The 25,725-nt window shown below is 44.9% G+C and overlaps 1 protein-coding gene across 5 annotated transcripts in view; it reads right to left on the reverse strand.

Moving 5' to 3' along the window:
* The window catches only part of LOC117644454, a 42,856-nt gene extending 18,590 nt beyond the window's left edge, over positions 1-24,266 (reverse strand). Inside the window, exons 1-21 of one of the 5 annotated variants that reach the window (XM_034383960.1) lie at positions 24,132-24,266; positions 21,119-21,233; positions 20,128-20,397; positions 17,302-17,709; positions 14,520-14,741; positions 13,042-13,203; positions 11,547-11,662; positions 11,034-11,201; positions 10,222-10,378; positions 8,853-9,028; positions 7,867-8,041; positions 6,173-6,300; positions 5,656-5,808; positions 5,021-5,147; positions 4,714-4,922; positions 2,719-2,869; positions 2,151-2,269; positions 1,630-1,800; positions 1,390-1,543; positions 986-1,159; positions 266-333 (exon numbers count right to left, since the gene is read on the reverse strand). In XM_034383960.1, coding sequence (XP_034239851.1) covers positions 266-333; positions 986-1,159; positions 1,390-1,543; positions 1,630-1,800; positions 2,151-2,269; positions 2,719-2,869; positions 4,714-4,922; positions 5,021-5,147; positions 5,656-5,808; positions 6,173-6,300; positions 7,867-8,041; positions 8,853-9,028; positions 10,222-10,378; positions 11,034-11,201; positions 11,547-11,662; positions 13,042-13,203; positions 14,520-14,741; positions 17,302-17,709; positions 20,128-20,397; positions 21,119-21,170 — 3,360 coding nt within the window. In that variant the 5' untranslated portion in view covers positions 21,171-21,233; positions 24,132-24,266. Of the gene's footprint in view, positions 1-265; positions 334-985; positions 1,160-1,389; positions 1,544-1,629; positions 1,801-2,150; positions 2,270-2,718; positions 2,870-4,713; positions 4,923-5,020; positions 5,148-5,655; positions 5,809-6,172; positions 6,301-7,866; positions 8,042-8,852; positions 9,029-10,221; positions 10,379-11,033; positions 11,202-11,546; positions 11,663-13,041; positions 13,204-14,519; positions 14,742-17,301; positions 17,713-20,127; positions 20,398-21,118; positions 21,234-24,061 lie in introns of all 5 variants that reach the window. The other 4 variants (XM_034383961.1, XM_034383957.1, XM_034383958.1 and 1 more) reach the window with 4 other exon arrangements.
* Between the last annotated feature and the right edge of the window lie 1,459 nt (positions 24,267-25,725).

The raw sequence follows: 25,725 nt of genomic DNA on the forward strand, positions 1-25,725 counted from the left end.
GTGTACCCCCTGAATAGGTTCCCTTGTTAGTAAACATGGTTCCATAGCCCATTCTTACGTAAAGATTTAAGTCACGGAGTGGTGTTACACTTTAGAAAATTTGCAGTTAATTCTTAGTCTATTTTGACAAAAAAAAATGCAACTGCACCATTCATCTGATTGCATTTAGTTTACCCTGCAAACAGTTTTTTGCTTCTCCGGAAAAATGATGAAAATTGAGTTATCCCCTTCTTCAGCTTCATGGATCATTTTGCGAAAAACTTACGTCAGTTTCTGACGGTCGACCTCCGACACAATTCGTCGGCGTTTTCTCCTCCGGCGGCTTGGATGTCACTGTAAGGTGAAGGCATTTCGGGTCATGTTTACATACTAAATGGTTTGACACCTTTTTAAAAAGAAATGAAGCACATAATAAGTAAAATTAACAATGAAGCTTTAAATGAAAACATTGTACCAAATTTAAAAATTTTAAGTGTGCATAGGAAACTAGCTGTAAGTCGAACGAAGCAGAGTAGGTTGTTGCATTGGAAAAAAGAAGTCACTTTAGACCAAAATTTTAAGTGGATCAGGCAACTCAAAAATTCAAAAACATGCAGAATCTAAGGGGCCAGTTCCGTCATTGACGGTCATTGAACTCTGTCCGATTCTGTTTTGAACGACCGCACACCTTTCACGTTTAAATTAGCGAAGCTGTGTTATCAGTGCTGCTTACAAGCGCTCGTCTTAGGTCTCACATTTTACTACCTAAGCAACAATAGTCAGTTCAGGTTACTGAAGATCACGAAGGTTTGCTTCTTTCTTCAGGTCGGTCTTATTATAGTGAACATGTATATTAATTTTTCACCCGACAACATGGATCTGCAGACTGGCTGACTGTCAGAGGTCTGGTGTCAAAATAAGCGTCGCCCTAGCAGCCACTGGCCTTCAAAGCCTCTCCGCAGAAATTTTTACTAGAGCACTTAACAAAAATGAAACCTCTGCTCACCTTTCTTCAGCTTATTGAGTTCGCCTCGCAACCATCTTCTAAGAGCGGCATCGCGGAAGTCCGCTGCCAGGAAAATGGTGCGGTGGCGCAGACGGGCATAGTCCGTGAAAAGCCCCTGCAAAAACCACTGGCTTCCGGAGGACACCAAGTAGCCTCCCCCTTGGGCTGCAGAATCTAAAGGTTGAGAAAATTCAGATGGTGTCCTATTATAGCAAAATCTGTTCACTTACTGAATGTCATACTCTCAGCACGTCACTGACTCTTTTCTCATTAGCGACGTATTCGTATAAACAACAATAATGTGCTTAAAATTGCTTAACTCGTGGGACAAAAATGAACGTATTGCACCAATTCACGCTATGCTCATAACGTTATTCTCAGTGACATTCTAATCGATTACTTGCCTAGAACGCCGGGACCCGCCAAAGTGCAGAATTCTATGGATTCCCTCGACCGATTCATGGACTGTTGTAGTTGCGTGTTGCACTCTGTTGGTAGCATGTAGGGCACACTGACCAAGCTGTGGTTTGCCGGTCCCCAAGATGCCCAAGCTTCAACCTACATGGGACGTTAACAATGTCGCACAAATCATATGCTAAAGAAAATCACGGCACATTCGTCGAATGACAGTTTAAGGAAGTTACCAGGCCCAGTTGACCAGTGGCAAGCTGTTGAAGCACGTTGCCGTTGAGGTCGAGACACACGGGGGTCGAAAACACAGGCTGGTCCGGATGCAACTCGAGAAGAGCTATGTCGAAGCGACGCCTACTTTTCCTTTGAGCCTCGGCACTCTCGTACAGGCTGATCCGCACCACCTGAAAGTCAAGTAGCAAACCAAATCTCAGAATTTTTGGCAGAGATGATACCTTTACTTTAAAAGATACCTAAAATTACGAGACACATAAAGGTGTCTGGTAGCTTTTACTCGAGTCCAGTTCATGGAAAATTAGCTGTAATTAATTGAAATTTATCCAAAGTTTGTGTAGAATTCAATTGAACACCGAAATCCAAAGTTATTTCCCCTTCTTTCGAAAAGAACGCTGCAAAGAGTTGATGTATTTCCTGGAAAATGCGCGGATTTGCCTAGTCCCCTTCCTCAGCTTTACTTCCCAATCCTTTTCGATAGCTTTGGTGAAACAAATAATTTAACATCAACAACACTTACTCTGCTTGTCTTAAGCCTGTTGTTTGTGTCTGTCCAAAGGACCGACAAGGAATCGGTATAGTTCGCAAGGTCATTGTTGGAGCCGTCCCAGGCGGTCAGATTGACGAGAGCTGAGGCATCTGCAAATGAAACTTAATGATACGCATGATGCGGAAACTGGTAATCAAATAACTTACAGGCAAAAAAATGAATCTACGCGCTCAACACCAAATCGCCACAACAGTTTTTATTTGCGCCGGATGCGTTGAAAAGAATTTGGGAGCACGCAGAAAACAGTGTTCAAGGAAGACGAAGGCATTGTAAAACCAACAAAAAAATGGCTCAAAAGCAGGAACTGCTGAAAAATCCTATAATAATACGAAGCATTTCTTCATAACACGAAGCATTCTTTCATGGTAGGAACCATTGCTACATGATATGAGGTATTTCTTTATGATACGAAGTATTTCTCTATGAGACGAAGTATTTCTTTATGACACCAAGCATGATACGAACCAATTCTTCAATGCCTTAATTTTCTTCGAAGTTGTGAAGCAGATGTCTCACAGACTTCTTAGTGCGAACTCACCGGTGAGGACAGCGTTCGGCTCAATAAGAATCCCAGATCGTTGAACGGTGTTGCCTGTCCCGTCTTGAATTTCCACCGCGACGCTCCAGGGCATGTGACCGCTGAGGGACAGTCCCGACCTTAGCGGTTCGCACAGGTGCACGTTGCCACACTGCAAGGAAAACAGCATTACTTAACGCACTTCTGCAATCGGAATTGGAGATGATGGATTAATTTGCCATAGACAAACAGACAAGATGCTGCTGACACTGTAAAACCAAACGTGGAGAGCTCCGCACTTGAAATGCGGAGGAGTGAAAATTTCAGAATGGACACTTAGAGGTGCATATGCATACTCTACAAACTGAAGTGTGTACTCAGTTTGCGTCTGTAGACGCATACTTACAAGTACACACCTACAGATGCGTACTTAGATGAGTACACATCTACAGATGCATACTTAAATGAGTACACGTCTACATATGCATACTCAGCTGAGTACACATCTGCAGATGCATACTTGGATGAGTCATTTGAAGGTGTTTACTCAGCCAAGTATGCATCTGTAGATGTGTACTGGCATGTATGCATCTGTAGACGCATACTGAGTACACACTTCAGTTTGTAGAGTAGTTTGCAGTCTCCACACTTCAAATGTGGAGTCGTCCACGTTTGCACCATGCAAACTCTGCAAACTCAACAGTGTACTCAGTACACTCTAGTCACACTGAAAATAGAAAGGTGAGACTTCTGACCGCTATAACGGTCTTACTGAAATGTACGACCGAAAAAGGGTCATACTGAAATGTAAGACCGAAAAAGGGTCATACTTCGATGTATGACCGAAAAACGGTCATACTCTTGGTCATACTTTATAGTGTATCACAGGTAAAGGCTGATATATCCCCAAGCTAAACAATAGCCAGTCTCGCTGATGTCTGACCGTTTTTTGGTCATACATTTAAGTACGACCGTTTTTCGGTCATACATTTATGTATGACCGTTTTTCGGTCATACTTTTTGTATCACCGAAAATCGGTCAGATGTCTCACCCTTCGAATTTCAGTGCAGAGTGTGCTCATGAGTACACTCTAACTAGCGTGTACTCGGATGAGTACACTCTAACTAGCGTGTACTCAGATGAGTACACTCTAACTAGCGTGTACTCAGATGAGTACACTCTAACTAGCGTGTACTCAGATGAGTACACTCCAACTAGCGTGTACTCAGATGAGTACACTCTTTCAGCCGCATAAATTGCCAGGCGTGCTTAGGTGTGTACTCATCTGAGTACACGCTAGTTAGAGTGTACTTATCCGAGTACACGCTAGTTAGAGTGTACTTATCCGAGTACACGCTAGTTAGAGTGTACTTATCCGAGTACACGCTAGTTAGAGTGTACTTATCCGAGTACACGCTAGTTAGAGTGTACTTATCCGAGTACACGCTAGTTAGAGTGTACTTATCCGAGTACACGCTAGTTAGAGTGTACTTATCCGAGTACACGCTAGTTAGAGTGTACTTATCCGAGTACACGCTAGTTAGAGTGTACTCATGAGCACACTCTAACTAGAGTGTACTGAGTACACTGTTGAGTTTGCAGAGAAGAGATAGGGGCTCTGTGAGCAACTCCACACTTGAAGTGTGGGACTTACTCCACACCAGGAAGTGCCGAGTCCACGTGGACTACGTTTGGTTTCACAGTGAAGAAATATATTGGAATTTAACGAAGGTGTCTCCTGTCTCCAGCAAATATACTGCCCAGGGTTCTTATAAAAAGTTATGGACATACTGTAGTTCGTTGAAAACAAAGAATATTTGTGCATTTATTTAGAATCTTGGTAAATCTACGATGGACGTTAGTAGATTTACTAAGAATCTTCTTACATCACCGAGAATTTTCAAAATTTAACGAAGAAGTCTTCGGCAATATTTTTGACCGAAGCACCTTCTTAAATTCCGAGGATTTATTTTAACAGCGTACCATGAGCACTGCACCAGAGCGTTTCTACTCACCGTGGGTCGACCCATCATGTCACTGGTCTTTGCCAACCACTCTCTTATGCCACGATCGCTCATGTCCGTGTAGATGGAGACTGTGCCATTGTCTGACGCAGCGTTCTGAGAAACAACCCCTCGCAGGAACCACGTGTTGTCCGCGAAGACGTACAGACTGTTATGAAGCCGATCTGAGCCTTCTCCCCCAAAAAAAACCCGAAGGAATGCTATATGGTAGATGAGGATTTACATACTTTTACCAGTCCTAAACCTTATTTTAAAAAAATAAATACGTGGACTCAAATCTCCTTACGACTGCACTTACCGCTCTGGAACGTGCATATGTGATGACTATTTGGCTGTGGTGTTACTTTCTTCTTACACGCAGTAGCGTTTAATATAGGCAGACGGGTCCACATAGTCACATCATCCTGCTCTCTGTCTCGAAGTGACTTAAAACACAGAAAAACATGAGCAACGGTAAAGATTATTTCTACTAAAATTGTATTATGCCAATCATGACTTCAGGTGATTGATTGTTAACAATATGGTTCTCGAAAGGTTCGTGCAGGCTTCTGAAATGGCCGTCACATCGAGGCAAGAGCGGGCAAGAGGCAACCGAATCGTCAAATCTGCACGCTTAAAACCCATTAAAACCTTACGAAGTATTTTGATCGTACAAAAGTACAAACCTATTTTCTTTGTTATACAAACAAATTGTTCGTAAATTACAAAGTATTTTCTTTGTAAGCTTATGTACGCTCTAAATACTTTGTTATAACAAGCTGCTTATCTTTGAAAGCCTTAAATAGTTTGTAAGGTTTTCTCAGTGTGTTTTTTACTTTGTGCTTAAGCACGCAAACGCGGTGCTAAATAAATTTTTGGCAGCGTCTTCAGCTTGAAAGAGGGTGCCCTCCTATCAAGCTCCAACACGTTAGAGCTCATGAACCCATTACCAACCATTCCGTAGCGTTCTTTCAGCAACAGCGCCCCGCCAGTCCAGTCCAGACACACAGGCATGAGGTGCAACGGCTGTTTCAATTCCAGCAGCACGAAGTTGTAGAATAATCCGGATCCACTGAGGACGTCACTAGGGAAGAAACTGCGAACCACCTGTGCGCCACAAATACCAAAAAGAACATGAAACAATCAAAAGAAAGGGTAAGTTTGTATTAAAAACGTTTATTTATGGACCATAAATTCCTTAAAAAGTTAGTCGGAAATCGAGGTTCTAGCACGTTCAGTGAAAAGCCGCCTCTAAAAACGCGTTAGTATGACTTCTATAAGTCACGGTAGACAAAACAGGCGAAGCCTTACGGAGTAAGGTTGAGAGCAACAATTCTTTTTGGAGAAACCAGTGAAATTCATATCGAAATTCAAGGAACTTTGGCTGTTATTCATTGAGACTCATCCAAAATGCCTGTGGAATTGAAAAATGTGTACACTGAAATTCCTGTTTATTTTTCCTTGTTCTCACCTCACTGATGTTCCTTGCCTTCTGGAGATCCTTGACGCGAGCACTCAGCCGCGACGTTACACGCAACCACGCGGCGGGGTATTCCGCGAGGTCGATTGGCTGCCCGGTGGATGAAGTTACTTTGGCACCTGAGTCGGTTCGAAAGGAAGGAAAACAGGTATTGTAAATGGGTTGCGTTGGGATAATGTGCACTACACACCTGACTGTCAACTTTAGAACGACACTGACAATGTACACTTCACACTCTCAGCCTCGTATTGATTTTTTGTCTATTGCCAAAAAGTTTCTGTGCAAACGTAACATTTACTATTTCCTCTTTAGCTTTGCACGTTTTTCTTCGTAATATAAGGGTATTTAGTCCCTTAAACCTGACTTTTTGTCATTTGCAATAAACTTTTTAATTTCTACATGATCTCAGACTTTCACTCTACAAAATCTTAAGTTGGTAGGATAGCAGTCCCGTCTCCAATTCGTAAAGGCTAGGATACTGACGCGTCCAATGCATGAGGTACCTTTTCGACGCTAGCCTGCCGGCTTGCCTGGGACTCTTACGAGTTGTGCTTGGAAGGCTCCGCCCCAGACCCCCAAATTTTGAAGTTGCCCCTACGATAAACCATTTGACCCTGGGCTTTTATTGCGTGCTGGGGGTCCGCCCCAGACCCCCTTCTTAAACAGAGGGCACCTGAGAAAACCGTTTTTCGCCGTTTTTGGTGTTTTTCCTATAAAACTGAACTGCTAGGATGTAAATTTCCCTTTTCCAAAATCCTTCCTCAAAACCAGCCAATCGGGCCAGGTTTAGGGGGAAAGTTCACACAAAACCCCAACAAAGACGCCCGAAGCAAAAATTTTGCCTGGGTAAAGGGCCCCTAGCCGCCAAAAAAGGCCTTTTTTAAAAAAGGTAAAAAGGCTGCTTCGAAAAAAATAAAAATAAAAAATTGGCGAGATGAACCCCCAAAAAATTCCATTGCCAGGCGCTTAAGACATTCTTTTTTTTAGCGAGTTAAGGTTAGGGGGCGCGGTTGTTTTCTGAGGGTGGAAAGGGTTTTTAAGTCGTCTTAGGGGGAACAAGGCGGGACTTTTTGAAATACACACGCATATGCGTATGCGTCACATGGAGGATAGAGGCAAAGCACCATGGTGTGCTTCGACAAGCGTTTGGAAGTCTACACTTGCACGTGCAGTCTCACAAGTGTGCAGGCACTTAGCCGATAGGCTTTCACTTAAAATCCAAAGGTCAGACTTCTCGCCACTCCAGAGGCGAGACACAAAGTCTCGCCATGTTCGAGTCAGACCTGGAAGCCTCGCCAAAATTTGGTCTGACAAAAAAGTCTCGCCACAAAATGGTCAAACAAAAAAGTCACGCTAGAAAATGGCGAGACTTTTGTGTTTGACAGAGATGCCATATACGGTAAAAACGGTACCTGGTTTTCCCAGGGAGCCTATGGTAGAGACACAGGCGATTTCCAGGGTGTTCCTGGGAAAACCAGGAACCGTTTTTACCGTGTAAGGCCGTAATGCGCCGCACGGTTATTGCTTAAAAACCGTGGTAGACACAAAAGCCTAGCCATTTTGCGACGAGGACTTTTGTATCTGACCAAATTTTGGCGCGACTCGAGACTTTCAGGCCTGACCAAAACTTGTCCTGGTGCGAATAGCAGTCCCTCCATCTAATTCAAAGTGCCTAGTGTACTGACGCGTGATGATGAGGTTGGGTTTGACGAGGGCGCCGGTTGTGAGGCTCTCGAAGTTGTGCTTGGAGGTCTCCTTGAAGTAGACGTCCACCTCCCAGGGGAAGTCGAACTGGCCGGCTGGCTCACCACTGACGACGCTGGCCTGGTTCACGTCCACGCCGCAACGACGCCCGCTCATCTGGGGAAGGTCATGAAGGCCACCGTGAGACGGAAACGTTTTCAGACCTAGAGGTCTGTGTTTATTTTTCAAAATAGGTCGCCTCCAGCACATTATAGATGTCAAAAGGAGATAACCAATCCACACACTGAGAAGTGTGCATGGCTAACCCTTTCGGAGAATTAACCTGAGGGCTGACGCTTACTATCGTCTACTTGACATGACAGGCATACTATGTGTCCCCTACAGATACCACGAAGTCATGCTCAGGTCAATTTTATCTGAATCGGGATGATTGTGACCCTATAATGGTCTCTTTGTCTTGCCCTCAGATAGGTCTAATTTTCCGTTGAATTTCAAGGCCTTGCTTATAGCTGTCCCATAGGTGGCCTTGTGGTCGTTGCGCAGACATCCACGCTGTTTCAGGTGACAAAGGAAGGTTGAGGAAAAACCCATACCGAATTTAAAATCCATTCGCTCATTCGTGGATTCGTAGCGGCCCGTCAAACAACATGGCCCATGATTGATTCGTGACTCATAACTGATTTCATACATTAATGCAATAAAAATGTTACTTCTTTTGAAATGAGTTCATCATTGCACTTTAAAAAAACCAATGGATCAACCATCACTGAGAAAACCTTACAAACTATTTTGGGCCTTACAAAGAAAAGTAGTTTGTATAACAAAGCATTAAAGAAAATACTTCGTAATTTATGAGCTATTTCTTCGTATAACAAAGTATTTTAGTTTGTTATATGTATGCTCAAAATACTTCGTGAGGTTTTAAGAGTGATTATAATTCAGACCAAATCGCAGTCTTGATACGTACCTCGCCGCGCTGAATGATGCTCGATATCCACGGCACGTACAGAGTGACGTTGGTGAAGAAAGAGACTGTTGTCTCTTGAGAACTGCCCAGCGACACCACCCCGCGCAGGTACCACACTCGGTCGTCGTCGGGGAAGGCGATGCCGCCGCCGCTGTCGCCCTTGGCCACCGTGGTGCCTGCCGCAGAGCAACGATACAGGGTGGGCTCAAACTACTGAACAGTCCACTGTAAGAAAAAAGTACGGAAAAGTACTATACGGAACATGTCTGGTCAATAATTTGCCTGGACCGTCCGTACTTGCCAACTACGGAACGTTCCGTACCTTTTTTCCGTACCTCCGTACTATATTTTTCTGTACCATTTCCGTACAAAAGTACGGAATATTTTACAGTGTCTGAACACACTGTAAATCAAATGGTCAGGCTTCTTGCCACTCGAGAGGCAGGAGCATTTCACGTCAAACCATCGTGGTCCTCAACGTACTTGCTCAGATCCGGCCCCCAGGTTTTTTCAATCGCAGCCTACCACCCAAGAAACACTCCCACAATTAAAAAATAAGAATAATATTAATTTCAGAACCTTGGCCATCGTGACTTTTTGAAATTTATGATACAATTTCCAAATACAAAGGTCAGTTTAGAGTTTGTTAAAACGCTCAATGGGTTGAAAACAGTGAAAGGCAACACACTGTAGTGAAAAAGAAACTGGATGGATGGACGGATGAGTGGGATCGGATGCAGAGCTAGAAGCGGTAGCAAGACCGCTTAAAAAGTTATCTTAGTTTTCCTCCCAAAAAAATTGACGAAATGGGAGAAAGGTCGTAACTATCTTTCCGAGGAGGTCAGTGTTGACCTTCAACATGTCGATCGTTTCTATCGGTGACACGCCACAGACCAAAACCATGTTTATACCTTCTGCTGATTTGCTGTGACAAACTTGTCAATCATTTAGGTCATTTTTTACGAGAACAACTGAACTGAAGAAATTAGCTTACTAGAAGCTTTCTCAAGGTAGCACAAACAATGGGATCATTTTCGCACGCCCCAATTGCGTAATTACTGTACTTAGGGGTCGACTTCCTACACGCGCAGAATTCTTCTCAAAAAGTCAGTGGATTTCCGTCGAAAATACGACGAGTTCACCAGCAGTTTTTACCATCAAAGCACGCCGGGACCTTCTAAGCAGGTGTTTTTCTGGTGACCAGTTCCCGGCGTGCTTTGACGGTGAACCTTCGCCGTACTGTCAAAATACTAAGCTTTTTGTTCGTAGAACAAAGAAAAAGCTCAGTTGTATCTTGATAGTGTGAGTTTTCGTATCTGCGTGTACTCGCACATTTTCGAACAGACGCCCTATGAGAACCCAAACTTACGGTTGACGAAGCCGATGCAGAACTTATCGGGCAGCTTGTTGTAAACGGCGAGACTTTCGCTGACGTCCCGCTTACACTCGGCACTGTTGATGAAAGGCAGCATTCCGAACCGCAAGTTGTCGTGCGATCTCGCAGAGGTGTCACCGAATCCAACAACCTGCATACCGGGTCCCTTACTCACAAAACTGATTTCAGATAAACAGAAAATATCCTACACTGAGAAAACCTTACAAACTATTTCTGGCCTTACAAAGCAAAGGAGTTCGTAAGAACAAAGTATTTTGAGCTTACAAAGAAAAACTTTCGTAATTTACAAACTATTTCTTCGTATAACAAAGTAACAAAGTAAATTAGTTTGTACGTATGTTTGTATGCTCAAAATACTTCGTAAGGTTTTAAGGGTGTGCAAAGAACTGCTCGTTGTAATACAAAGAAAACGAAGGCTTCGCACCCTGCGAAGGAAATCTTTTGAAATACAAACTATGTTGTTCGTAATTCAAAGAAAAAATCCGTCGCAGGCTGCGAAGAAGTTCTTCGTAGCCTACAAAGAATTATTTCTTTGTGTTACAAACGATTTTCTTCGTAGGCTGCAAAGCCTTCGTTTTCTTTGTAGTACAACGAGCAGTTCTTTGTAGGGTTCTAAGTGTGTATACTCCTGGTGGGGAGTTGGTGATCAAAAACACTCTCTGACCTATATGGACTTTTTTCTCTCTCGCTTATAACTGCTTATATACCCGCTGACATCACTTTTTTAATTTATAATGAAATTGTCGTCATTTTAAAGTGACAACAATTTGTTGCAGTTCACCTACCGCGCCTCGCTGCCGGTGGCGCAGGCTCGGAAGCTGGAGTCCCCAATCCATACAGGCAGGCATGGTGGCAGCAGTTATGTCCACCTCGGCAGTGAGCTGCAGCAGCGCTATGTCGTTCGAATACAGCTCTTTGATTCCACCAAAGTCCTTCAGGTAGATCTTTTCCAACTGCAAAAAATAGATATTGGCTCGGGTATTGGTCACACGTACATATGTGTAGTGGTGACGCTCAGAGCAGTGTTGGTCGTAGTCCCCTGGCGCTGCTTCCAGAACTGCAACGCACACACAACAAACTGAAGAGAGAACTCAGTATACAAACACAGGGACATGCAGTGCATACTCGACGAAGAATGCATCTGTGGGTGTGTACGTAGCCAAGCATGCTTCTCTTTGCAAGTATTTTCACCTCTGAATGTATACTGAGGTGAGTACACTTTAGTTTGTGTTCCTTCGGGGCGACTGGCGTTGGTGCCAGAGCCAGATAAGTTTCAGCTGAGCCACTTATAACCTCACCTCTCTGTATTGCTCGTTTGGTTCAGGGACGCTGACACTCCGTTTTATTTTGCCGAAACCGGCCATGTACATTGTAGGGAATAGTGCCTTCTTACCATCGTGAAAGCAATGTGCGGCTGAAAGCATAAGTGAGTAATTACATTTTTCCGGATCGAACATTTATAAGTACGCACAAAGTAGTCTAAGAGAAAACAAACCACACGGTCCGGCCAGGTTTTCTGGCTACAGCGTCAATTTAAACGGATACGCTGAGAATCCAAACGCTTTGAAAAAGCCGTCACTTCACTGTGAAAATTTATCGTCACTATGACAACAACATGGATGATATTTCCATCACTTTCAAATGATGACAGTCTCATCGAAATTCGACGACATTTTCATCAGAGCTCCTATACTTATTGCATGGGCGTGACAACAAAGTCATCAATTGTTTTGATGAAATTGTTGTAAGGAAAATTAGCCTTGAAATTGTCATCAAGTGACGACTCAAATTTTCACAGTGTTGGTGCACATAAAGTGCAATGCCTTCCCATTCCCATGGATTAGCACAGGGCGTTTTCGGGATGGACTGCACGTTAGGAGCAATGGCCACCGCATTCCACGCATGGTGCGATATTTTAATGCTATGTTCACAGCGTTTGGAACCTCAGTGTGTCTTCAGTGTAGCTTCGGCGAGCCAATTTGGGGCTTGGAACCTTTAACACGTGGTGGCGGGGCCAAGGAAGTAGGTGAAGTCATGCGCGAGCGATGTGTAGGGGTTTCGCACTTCTTCGAGATTTTGCAAAATAGGCGGGTGTTTGCAAAACGCTTTGCACGTGTCAAAAAAGTATGAAATTTAGGGTGCATTAGGTGTAGTGGCCTGCCTGAGTCCCCTCAATTTAGCCCACACAAGCGGCAGTTTTAACAATGGAAATGGCGCAGCCGAAATTATTATTAAATTTCAGATTTTTGTTGTTGTTTGGTGCAAATCCTTCAATTCTTTAAGGTTAAAACAGCAAGTATCAAGGAAGCCAACTAGCCTAATGCACTCTTCATTTCAAGCTCTTCCCAGCGGTGCAAACCGTTTTGAAAACGAATGCCTAGTTTTCATAATCCCGAAGAAGTGCGTAATCCCTGCAACGAACACTCGAGCATGGCTTCACGATCTCCTTGGCCATTGCCACACTTTGCCTTCGCTATCGGCTCGCTTACTACGCCCCTCAGTGGCGTGCGGGGGAGGGGGGGAGGGGGTGTCAGGACCCCCGGCCACTAGACAGCCGCCTGGAAGGTAGGCAAATTGCGTCACTTCCCCCCTGTAAGTAGGCAAAAAGCATGGCCTGACCCCTCCCTTTCAAAATTTCTGCGCACGCCACTGCTCCAAATTGAACAGTTTAGACGCTGTGCCCGACAAAAGAAACTGGCATGATGGGGTCGGGTACTTTTGTCCAATCAAGTTCACCATTTAACGACTACATGGTCCCGAATAAAGGAAGAGTTCGATCCTGGCAACTCTTACCCGACACGACAAACTTGGCTGAGATGAGCGTGCCGCCGCATATCTGCTTCATGTCTTGCGTCAGGTCGAAGATGATGACGTGCCACGGGAAGTCCGCGGCGGACGACGTCAAATTGCCGTCCCGAATGAAGCCGATCCCCTTGCCCGTCGGCTGCCCGCAAACTACGCAGGAAAACCGATCAGGGGTCTGGTGCACGCACACTACACACTCTTGATAAAACCTTACGAAGTATTTTGAGCATACATATAACAAACTAAAATACTTTGTTACACGAAGAAATAGTTCGTAAATCACGAAGTATTTTCTTTGTAAGCTTACGTATGCTCAAAATACTTTGTTATACAAACTACTTTTCTTTGTAAGGCCCAAAATAGTTTGTAAGGTTTTCTCAGTGCACACTAAATTTCGTGGGCCACTTTTTGGTCCCACGACTCAGGCAATTAACCCTTTATCCAAGCTTTGTTCACGGATTTTGCCTACGAGCCCGGGCATTTGAGTGGGCGATATTTAATATCGACACCTCCTAGCAACAGACACGTACTTCGGAGACGCTTCTCAAAACTCACGTACTTTCAGCAGCTTGTGCAACAAACACGCAGTTCCGCCATTTCTAGTCAAAAAGCACGCAGTTTGCGGATTTTCGTCCTCGCGGGCACGGAAATACATTTTGGGTAACTTTCATGGTTGTGCAAGTGAGGTGCAGTCTGTAAGTCACCATTGATAACCTGGAAACGGTTTCAGGAACGATCTGTCGTTAAATATAGGCCCACCTTTAACCTCCAAACTTCCTGCACTATTTCAATGCAGATCACTCTTGAAACCGTTTTGAGGTTATTAATGGTGACTTAGTGACTGTACCTCACTAGCCCAACCATGAAAAATACCCAAAATGCATTTCCGTGCCCGCCAGGACGAAAATGCGGAAACTGCGTGCTTTTTGACTAGAAATGGCGAAACTGCGTGTTTGTTGCACAAGCTGCCGAAAGTACGTGAGTTTTGAGAAGCGTGCCCGAAGTACGTGTCTGTTGCTAGGAGGTATCGATATTAGGGCCACGAAGTTCCAGGAAGTGTTTCACCCATACAAATGTGCTGGCTAGAGAGCAAAATACGTGAACAAACCTGTTATGTGGGCTTGTAAAACAGGTCGATTTTATGCACATCCGAGTACAATTTTGCAATACAACAATAATGTTGTTACCGCATGGTGACACATATCGGACACATATCGTCCGATGCCTACTATAAATACTTGTTTTACACTCTTAAAACCTTGCAAACCGATGTGTTTGTAAGCTTGCAAAGAGTTTCACTTGTTGATGAAAAAAATTGTATCACCATCGGATCACCCATGGGAAATAGTTTGCAAAGAAGTTTTGATAACAATTTTCCAAACACCGATATGAATACAACCAACATGGCAAAATATGGACACAAGATAACAAAATTCCGAAACAATTTTGTGAAAATTTAAACTTACTTGGCTCGCATCGGAACGGACGCACGGTCCACTGGCCATCTGCGCCGCAGCGTGACTGAAATCTTGAATCAGGCAAATAGCCGAACAAGAACTGGTGCAACGGCTTGCAGCGAAACCTCGCAACGGTGCCAACCGGCGCTGGCTGGTCCTCACATTCGACGGACTGGCCCTCCAAGCGGCACTCCGGCAACACCGTCTTGGACTTCAGCGGTGGACAGACCACTGTAATAGGAGAGGGGGAGTAAATTATGATCCTGCCATGGTCTTTAAACAAAACAATCTGATACCAATGTGTCTTGTACTACTCTACGTATGTTTTAATGTACACGTGTCATCTACAGAAAAACTCTACAAATCAAAGAGTGTACATGGTACGCTCTAACTGGAGCATGCCTGCAAGCACGCTCTAACTAGCGCATGCCTGCCAAGCATGCACTAACTAGTGCATACATGCCATGTACACGCTAACTGAAGCATACATTTACTGCATAAGGGATAGGGAGTTTTCTGCGCCAGGAAGCGTGTACATGGTATGTATGCACTAGTTAGTGCATGCTTGGCAGGCATGCGCTAGCTAGAGCGTGCTTGCAGGCATGCTCCAGTTAGAGCATACTATGTACACTCTTTGATTTGTAGAGAAGGAAGAGAGCTTTGAGCGTTAGATAAAACGTCAACGTCACATCTCTCCGTATCCCATCTGAGGAGCAAGCTCCACCAATAAGGGGCCGTTCAAAAATGACGTCAGTACCACACAGGGGTCCAGAGAAATCGTGACCAAATGTGACATGGGGGAGAGGGGGATGAAGGCATTGTGACATCACACTTTTAAGTAGTGTAAAATTGCCAAATATGAAAGGAGTGAGCCACTAAGAAATAAACTGAAATCAGCAATCCCCGCCTACTTCAGCTTAAACTGTCACTGGCTTGGGTATTTTAACTGCACTTTCCTCAGATTTTTCCGAACAAGTTAGCGTTAGACCAGATTCGACCGGATTTTCCAAAATGCAATCAAATTGTTAGAAAATTCCAATTTAGGCACCTAATTAAGACGATGTAGTCGCTTGTCTATTCCCGTTGCCAAGAATAATGATTTCGACAATGTGACGTCACGGGGAGGGGAGGGGTGAGTGAAAATAGTGACCATTTGTGACTATAGGGGAGGGGGGTCAAAAAATGAGCCTAAAAAGCGTAACGTCACATTTGAACGGCCCCTTACAAGAAAAATACCCAGAAGACAAGACCAAATGAAAGGGATTTCCTTCTCCAGTTATCACCAGATGGAATTCTTGGAAGAAATCTGTTAATTAAATCCGTGAATATTTTGATGATATAATTGAATTTGTGGAAACCCAGACTGGAACTGATGCTGGAACTGAGCATGACACGGAAGCAGGTAAAACCAGTGTGAGCATGAGATGGTTTCTAAATCTTGTAGATTAATGCATTAAATTAATGAACCTTATAGTATTTGAATTTGTCTTCAAGTAACTCGTTGTATCTCCACTACATATCAGTGAATCTCGAAGTCTCTGAAATACAATGTCCATGTACTTATAGAAAGATGGAACGTTTCAATAAGCCCTTCGGTAGGGTGTTTCACTCGGTCGAATTTGATACCCACGGCATGTTTTTCTGAAAGGCCATAACGTAACTTGAATTTTGAGCCCTCGATGAGCGGAATCGGACAACGCTAAGTGACCGCGCATCGAACCTAAAGATTTTTCAGCCTACTCGAAAAACGCGCGCGCCGCCGGACAAAGGCAGGCCCTGCGCCGAGCCGGTGCAATGGATTCACACCAGACCGTCTCAGCGTCGTTCACAAGGGTCCATGGTAGGTGCCTCTTAACATTTTTTACCGGCCGGTACTATAGCGGCGAAGGTTAGGTTACGCAAAGTCCGAACTTCGTCCAGCCGCCAAACGGTTTGAGCCAGTGACCCCGAATTTGGTATGCATCGAGTCGGTCAGACTAGTAACAGATTCAAAAACTTCCGGTCGAGTAACTACACATCGATCCCCGCGAAAACGCGACGCGATTGTCGCGACGCGCCTGCCCAGCGTTTGAATCCAGCCCGGCGCAGGCTCCGGGCCGACCGGGACGTGCCGAGCCGGGCGCCGCCTGCCCGCTGGCCGAATGGGTGCGCTGCATGCGGGCGGCTGGACACGGCCCGGCTAGCGCGCTACTCGATTCGGGGTCACTGGCTCAAACCGTTTGGCGGCTGGACGAAGTTCGGACTTTGCGTAACCTAACCTTCGCCGCTATAGTACCGGCCGGTAAAAAATGTTAAGAGGCACCTACCATGGACCCTTGTGAACGACGCTGAGACGGTCTGGTGTGAATCCATTGCACCGGCTCGGCGCAGGGCCTGCCTTTGTCCGGCGGCGCGCGCGTTTTTCGAGTAGGCTGAAAAATCTTTAGGTTCGATGCGCGGTCACTTAGCGTTGTCCGATTCCGCTCATCGAGGGCTCAAAATTCAAGTTACGTTATGGCCTTTCAGAAAAACATGCCGTGGGTATCAAATTCGACCGAGTGAAACACCCTACCCTTCGGCGAGTCATTTTAGTAAGTATGTTGGCTGGCGCCACGGACTTAGAAAAAAGGCCGCTTTTCACGTCATGTGCAATGAGGATAGTCCTGAATTGACACTAACAGTTAGGATTGTCTTGGATCTGCTCTGACATTTAGGATTGTCTTGATCTACTCTGGCAGTTAGGATTTTCCTAATAGGACGCGTTGACTGGAGATGAGTGCTCCCTCCAACTTAAAATCTACGCGCGTCTAACCTTTGTCTTGCACCAATACAGCCTGCGTAGTTGAAGGCACCGTGGTGACTTGCCCTTCTGCTTGAGCTTGCGTCGTTGCAAGCACCGTGGTGACTTGCCCTTCTGCTTGAGCTTGTGTCGTTGCAAGCACCGTGGTGACGACATCCTCCCACAATGCAGCTTGCGTGGTTGGTGGCGCCGTGGTCCTCTCCCGCTCGCAGCGGAAGGGACCGTCGCTCCACACCCCGTCCAAGCCACAGCGCGACACGAAGCTCGAAGCCGGCAGGTAGCCGAACTTGATCTTGAGGCCGGGCTTGCAACGGAACGTGGCTAACGTCCCAACAGGCACCGGATGTAGCGCGCAGTCGATGGGCTTCCCTTCCAGTGTGCACGCCGCCAGCACTGTCTTTAGCTGGATCGGCGGGCAGGCTGCTGAACACAAAACATTATTAGCACAAAAGACAGAGGTTCACACTTAATTACTATGTAGCTTTTGGTGCGTAAGCTGTACACGAAACTGTGCACGCGTTTCAAAATGCACAAATTTGTGCGCAACTGCGCATGAAATTTGCTTCAAGCATGAAATTCGAACATATTGAAACGCATGCAGAGTTTTCGTGCATAGCTTATGCCCCAAAAACTGCATAGTGTGATTGTTTTTTGCCTTATCCCGAGGTGTTGGGTAAGCTCGGTGCAACCGCCGTTAGTTTGCGCTAACAAACACTGTTAAAAGAAAAAAAAAGTTGCCTTTGTTTGTTTTTTTAATGGAAAAATAAAAAAAATATCTTTGTTCAAGGCTTTTTTTTCACATTTTCCTGGATAAATATGTCTTTTCTTAATAAAAGAAAAATTCCAATGCTTAAGGTTTTGCACAATGTTTTGGCATTGGAATATGTGTTTCAAGTGTGTGTTGTAGAGGATAATAAGTGACCGAAATATTTTGAGTTGACTGGCAAACGGCCAGCAAACGGCGTCTGTGCCCGTGAGGAAGTAAACCTGACTTATTTGTTCAGCCTTTCGTAAGATGCATATATTTCCGCATCTTCAGCTACAAAAATGTTCCCTCATTAAGCCACAATGTACCGTTAACAGTAACTTATCCGAAAAGTTTTTAAGTTTCTAAGCTGTAGAATGGAAGGAGTATTCTGATCGTCGCCGATCGAAGAACAAGAGGAAGAACAAAACCTGAACTGGCGCCGGCAACGGCAACACAACCTCACCGACTCATATGAGTGGATTAGTTTTAGAGTTTTCCGAAGCGTATCTCCTTCACAAGCACTTTTGTCGGTTCCAAATACATTTTGACAAAGGAAATAAAATTATTTGTCAACATTTCTCCCCAGCGGAGGCGGACGAAACTCAACACAGGTTTTAGGCTCCAGAGTCCCTTGACAGCAGTAGCGGATCCACAGTCGTCCCGCGTGGGAGAATCTGCAGTCTGAATTGCACCCAAGAACTGAAGTCATACTTCACCTTGCAGTGAATAAGGAGGGAAGTTAAAGTGTAACTCAATTGATCTTTAAGTGTTCATAAATCTGCTAGTTTGAAGTATGCATTGACCACAGTTTAACTGCAGATATACGACTGCAGCTCAATTGCAGTTGAAGTGCAGTTATTTGCAATGAACTGCAGTTAAAATGCAGTTTAAGTACACTTAACTGTCATTCAACTGTACTCTGACTGCAAAAAATCTAGTACTTATTTCGGACGTTTCAGTTTAAACTACAGTTTTGTCGGACAGTTCAAAACAGTTTTGTAAAAACTACAAATTTGAGTAAAAATATAAAAAATAGTGTCGAGAATTGATGGCCCTCTACAGTCACGCCCTTCCTCTTCCCTCCTTTCCTTGTTTCGTCGTGTAAGTTTGTCAGTCTGATGAGTAGTCGAACCCGGGCGACCGCGCTTGTCGGTCCGCAGCGCTGCCATCTGCGCCACGGAGACATCTGAGGGACGGGGTCCAGCGCGGGCGATGCCACTGGCCGTGCCCGCGCGCTCAGGTAGACGAGGGATTTACCGCAACTCCCGCCCGGCGCGGGCCACTCCACGGGAAATTTTCACGTCATTTGTCCGGACATGCCGGTTCGGAAGCAGTGCGGAGCTTCACTTTGCGAAATTCAAAGAGATTAAATCACTTTTAAGTGTCAGCGCTGAAGGACATTCAGAGTGAAGATGGTAGTACACTTGGACTACTAGTGGGACAAACTAAAAGTGTAGTTTCTGACTGCATCATGAATTGAGCCCGGGACTGTATATGCCATACACTAGTCTTTACTTTCCAAGTGTAAGTAAAGAGCAGTTGAGAACTGCATTTGATATCAACACTTTGCACTTTTAGATGAAGCTAACTTGAACTGCGGTTTCAACTGCATTTTGGAATGACAGAGTGGACTGCAGTTGGATCTTACAACGGAGTGCAGTGGAAGGACAGTTTTTGTCCACTTTAAATCATACAACTGACTGCAGCGGACGATACAAAACTGATGACACTTTAAATACAAATAAAGGGAAGAAAAGAACTACAGAAACGGACTGCAGATGAACAACTGCAGTTTCATCTACAGTTCCACTACAGATCCTTCCACGCGGGGTCCCAAGGGGAGAGGGGGGCAACGTATCACTGTTTGCCTTTTAACAGGGGTCAATTGTTGATATTTGCCTACCTTTTAGGTGGCTATCTGGGGGTCAAGGAGAAAAAGGGGGCGGCCATAGTTCCCCCCCCCCCCAGAAAAAAGTCGGACGTGTCACTCGATGATTGAGTCCCTAGAGCGACCCTAGAGCACAAAGCGCGTCTAGAGTTTCGGCCGCCTCCACCGGTCTTCTGGCCCGCTGTGCTTTGATTCGCGTTACCTTCATCCTCCCACAATGCAGCTTGCGTGGTTGGTGGCGCCGTGGTCCTCTCCCGCTCGCAGCGGAAGGGACCGTCGCTCCACACCCCGTCCAAGCCGCAGCGCGACACGAAGCTCGAAGCCGGCAGGTAGCCGAACTTGATCTTGAGGCCGGGCTTGCAACGGAACGTGGCGAGCGTCCCGACAGGCACCGGATGTAGCGCGCAGTCGATGGGCTTCCCTTCCAGTGTGCACGCCGCCAACACTGTCTTCAGCTGGATCGGTGGGCAGGCTGGTGACAATGAAGCACAATGAATTAGTTCCAACTTTATAGCACACAACTTAAGTACGAAATCGAGCATTAATAGAATCAAACACAGAAAATGAAAAAGTCTTGTTCAACAACCCAATTTTGGGCGAGGTAAGCATAATCATTCAAATTTGGGCGATAAAGAATGTATCAGCTCTTAATGTGGCTTGATAGTATCATTATCCAAATTTAGGTGAGGACGGGTTCCTCATTCAAATTTGGGTGATAAAATTATTCTCGCCCAAATTTGAGCAATAAAGAATACCTCACCCGAAATTTTAGTCGTGATATCACTGGTATTTCTAATGTGATAAGTTTCATACAATTAGCAGCGATTAAAAGACTGGTGCGATTCCTTCAAATTCTCGAATCCACAAGAGCAATAAAATATTATCTCGTTAAAAAAATCTTCGGCCGGTCTGGGCCCAGATTATCACAGTTTTGGCGAAAATAAAGTGATAACTACGCCAGAAAAGTGGTACATTCGCTAATGCAATACAATATTTATCTCACTTATAATGCAGTAACTTTTCATGGCGCTAATCATGCAATAAATATAATATTGCTTTTGAAATGAGTTCATTATTACACTTAGAAAACCAGTGTACCTGCACTCATGTAAGCGCCAGTGATCCACCCCTCTATTTACGATAAAAGCTTCCAAGAACACAGTTTCCCGGTGGCCTTTGAGTACTCAATTTACCTAAGAGCACTGGTTGGGCATACAAGTACATCACGAACAGAGTTAGGATCATCTTGACGTTATCTTTGCCCCGGCTTGCGAATCGGCGTCCTCTGACTCCTCAGATTCCCCTGCACTGTAACAGAAATTTCTAATGAGTCAAAGTTTGATGACACACCGCCCTACGCGAAAATAAATCGGTTCCAACATGCAACATTGTTTTTGTGTCTTCACATTAAGTGAAGTTGTCTTTGTAACTCAGTATGAAAGTCTTGTTATTTGTAGGTTATTAAAAAATCTGGCTAAGAAAATTTTAATTTCATACGTTTGATCCAAAAATGTCTTTGAAAGTTTATTTGCACTGGTTTCTAAGAAAAACTGATTTCTGAAGAAAGCACGCAAAATGTGCTCGATTTAAAATGTACGCCTGTAGTGCACGCTGTTCTAAACGGCGTGTTTGTCAGGCACGCATTTTAGAACTGAGTGCCAGCATCAGAGAAGGGTGCCCCCCTCTCATGGTAACCAGGTCCATGGCACAGAGCTAGGAACTGTCCCTCCAGGCCTCCAGGCACTCAGTTTGGAACAGTGTGCGTGGAGGTGCAAAGCTTAAAGCAGTGTGCGATCCACACAACTCAAAGTGTGCCATGCACAGACTTGCGTTTGCTACCGGCAAGTACCACAGAAATTTGTTAAAATCCAGCTCATTCCCCCAATCAGGCTCGGACTGGCCCCCAAAAGGCCCCGGCAGATAAGACCGCAAAAGGCCCCCGATCATCATTGTTTTCACCCTTCATGACCAACTTTGTGAGGCTACCGCTCCCAAACTAGTTGCGGTCAATAGCCTTCCCGTACAGGACATGAAAGAGTAGGGTCTTAAGAATTCTAGGGCGTCGAGGGAGGCCTTTTACGGCAACTAGATTGGTCACAGTGGCCACCCAAAGTCAGCAAAATCAGCAAATCTCCGATATTCGACTACTTTTTGACCAACTTGGTCGGAAAATCATTGCGGTCAAAGGCAAAATCGTTGTGGTCAACGTCTTCCCTATACAGGGCATGAAAGAGTAGGGTCTTGAGAATACTAGGACGTCGAGGGAGGCCTTTTACGGCAACTAGATTGGACACAGTGGCCGCCCAAAGTCAGCAAAATCAGCAAATATTTCCGAGATTCGACCAATTTTTGACCCCAACTTTGGTCCCAAAATCGTTGCGGTCAAAGGCAAAATCGTTGTGGTCAACGTCTTCCCTATACAGGGCATGAAAGAGTAGGGTCTTGAGAATACTTGGACGTCGAGGGAGGCCTTTTACGGCAACTAGATTGGACACAGTGGCCGCCCAAAGTCAGCAAAATCAGCAAATTTCCGAGATTCGACCACTTTTTGACCAACTTTGGTCCCAAAATCGTTGCGGTCAAAGGCAAAATCGTTGTGGTCAACGTCTTCCCGATACAGGGCATGAAAGAGTAGGGTCTTGAGAATACTAGGACGTCGAGGGAGGCCTTTTACGGCAACTAGATTGGACACAGTGGCCGCCCAAAGTCAGCAAAATCAGCAAATTTCCGAGATTCAATCACATTTTGACCAACTGTGTGACGTCACTGGTCACAAATCCGAAGGCCCCGGCTGATTTTTCTGCCTGTCTGCCCTGGCCAGTCCGAGCCTGCGGCCCCAATGCTGGAGCATGAAATAAAATAAAGTGGTTCGCCGGTTCGCCGCTTCGAGAGTTACAATGTATGGGTTATGTCCGAAGGTCAGCGACACTCTCTCGTTGGCATGGCATGACAATCGAAGCGACTCCTCATGACTGTTATTAAGAAGCAAATGATGCGTCGACGAGCGGATTGGGGGTTTCCGGCCGAGGTGCTGTAATCAGTACCTGCGTCCCCGGGGAACCCGCAGTACAGTAGTGAGGGTGGAACAAGGGGGAAAAACCCAAGGCCGGAGTTGCCGCTAACAACAATACAGCTAAGAGAAATGATTGGATTTTCATATTTCATTTGAAGCTCATTTTCAAATGATTTCGACACAAAATTTACTTTTTTTTTAAAAAAAAAATTTCTTTTTAAAATTTTAAATAATTTCCTGAACTATGATTTTTTTTTTTTTTAAATGCGGATCATTGCTTTGGTGGTCCTTTAGTCAGCTGTCTGTGCGCGATCTACTGTTTCAACTCATAGGGCTGCAATCCAGGTATTTGCTTAAAAATGTAAACTCCGCACACTCTACCAAAAATGTCCTGTCAATACCGTTAATTTATTACCAGTTTCCACTGTAGATACAATTCACGGCGTTTACTGTGATCTGCTCACGCGATTCACTGTGATCTTGTTCGCGGTGTTCACTGTGATCTATTGGTCTACAGTAAACCTGTGAGTTTGACGCCCCCTGAGCACCGAAGTACTGCAAATCACGCCCCAAATTTCACGGCGTTTACTGTGGGCAGATCACAGTGAACACTGTAACCGAGATCACAATGAACGCCGTGAACTAGTTCACAGCAAACGCCGTGAATTGCATAACAGCAAACATTGGTAATAAATTAACGGCGTTGGCAGGACATTTTTTGTAGAGTGTAGACGTCAATTTATGTAAACTCCATAGTCATTTCCTCTGTGATTTAAGGGGAAAAAAAATCTCGAAAAGCGTTGCGCTTGATGTCGTTTCGCATTCTGCATGCCAAAACAAGAAAAACAAGGCCAATATGAACAAAATCGGACAACTTTTATTTTTTTTACAGTTTAAAACGCGAAATTGTAACATTTCTGTAGATTGACCCTTGTAACTATGAAAAATGAAGCTTATCTGTTTTCAAATTCCCTCTTCTTTCAGTAGTTTTAATTCGAGGGCACCTTAAGGACACGCGGGGTTACTCCGACATGGTTAAAAACACTACGAATCGTCCAAGTCAATTTTTAACCTGTTCTTCACCCATAACTTCTTCACCCTGCCACAATTCTCTAGCTCAGACCTCTCTGCGCGGCTAAACAATGACCGGTGCATTGGGTCACATGTCTGGCGTTTAAACAGGACTTTCTCACTCTGCGGCACCACTGCACTGGGTTGGAGACGGCGAGATCACTTTTGTCGATGTTGAGGCAGAACTGTTCGCACGCTTCTCCGCCTACCGCACTGTCAAGGCCGGCCAGGTGTTCGCCGGTGCGACGCGCGCGGCCGTCCAGCGGACACTGAGCCTCGTCTGGAGGCCCGGCCCGCAGTCGGGACGGCGAATGACGTCACCAGGTCGTAGACTCACGTACCGCGCAGGTGAAGGACTGAAGGCGTCAACACGTTCGTGTGTGTGTGTGTGTGTGTGTGTGTGTGTGTGTGGAGCGCCCTGCATTTCCATAGCAGTTCCCTATTGATGTTGCCGTTGCCAATGCCATAGCCGCCATTGCTATTGCAGTTGCCATTGCAGTTCAATAAAGGCGGTGAGAGACCATGCTTAGAGGCTACGTTGCCCGGCCATGAGAACAATGCAGAGCGGTAGTCCCAAATGGGCTCTAGTGCAACTCAAAGGGGGGCTACACACTAAATGTTATGTACAATTTTGTACGAGACATCACAGTTTTTTGTGCACACGTACAATTTTCGTACGAAAAATTGCACATTTTTCGCCATTTTTGTACAAAAATGTACAAAATTTTGCACAAATTTGTGCGAAAAGTTCGTGTGCACAAAAAACTGTGATGTCTCGTACAAAATTTGTACAAAACCATTCAGGGTGTATCTCCGGCTCCGGCCTAACACGGGTGGCGCTCTAGAGCACTGCCTGTTACCTGGTTGCCAGGGTCCGCGCAGAATAGCCATCATAGCACCGAACCAAAGAACATCATAGTTTTCGCCGGACCGACTCAAAACACTCATTATAGCAACACCACATCAACAACCCAGTTGGCAGAAGAGTTGAAGATAAATAAACAAAAGGGGAAGTGTGCTTTGAAAATTATAAATATCCTTCTTTTCCTAGCATTTGGTTGATATTGCTCAGTTTTTTTTTTGGGGGGGGGGACACTAGTTGGGGCGCGACTTAAATTCTATACACGTATTGGGAAATTCCTATACATGAATAGGATTTCTGGCAGTTGCTATACACATGTATAGTAATTTTCCTATACAGCTTCGGCCCGTACAGTAAAAAATCTATACAAATCGGAAAATTCCTATGCATGTATCGGAATATCAGTAATTCCTATACATGTATAGGAATTTTGCTAGACCAGTGAATGGTAAAATTCCGATCACTTTTTACAGTGCGTCATACGAAGTTGTCTGGTCACGATTTTCGGGACTCTCTTCCCGCTTTTACCAGAGTCGTGTTCAAATGAACGTCGTGTCGAATTCAAGCGAGCATCGTGTTCACCACACTGTTAGGATCACACTTCGCTCTTGTAGACTTTTTATGCATAATCATGCATGGACTGATACGAACGTAAGGTAAGGTGTGTATTATATTGTGCATCACATGGGCATGTCCATTGTATGCAGGAATATGCATAAAATGTACACAATCAAGCACCCAACGTGCGTATCTGTACATGCATAATTATGAATAAAAATGTATACGTAATTATGGATTTAAAACAGTGCACAAGAGTTAAGTGTGAGCCCTCTCGTGAAAATTCTGTCAAAATG

This window comes from Thrips palmi, unplaced genomic scaffold, assembly GCF_012932325.1.
Source record: "Thrips palmi isolate BJ-2018 unplaced genomic scaffold, TpBJ-2018v1 HiC_scaffold_18, whole genome shotgun sequence".
NCBI classification, from domain to species: Eukaryota; Metazoa; Arthropoda; class Insecta; order Thysanoptera; family Thripidae; genus Thrips; species Thrips palmi.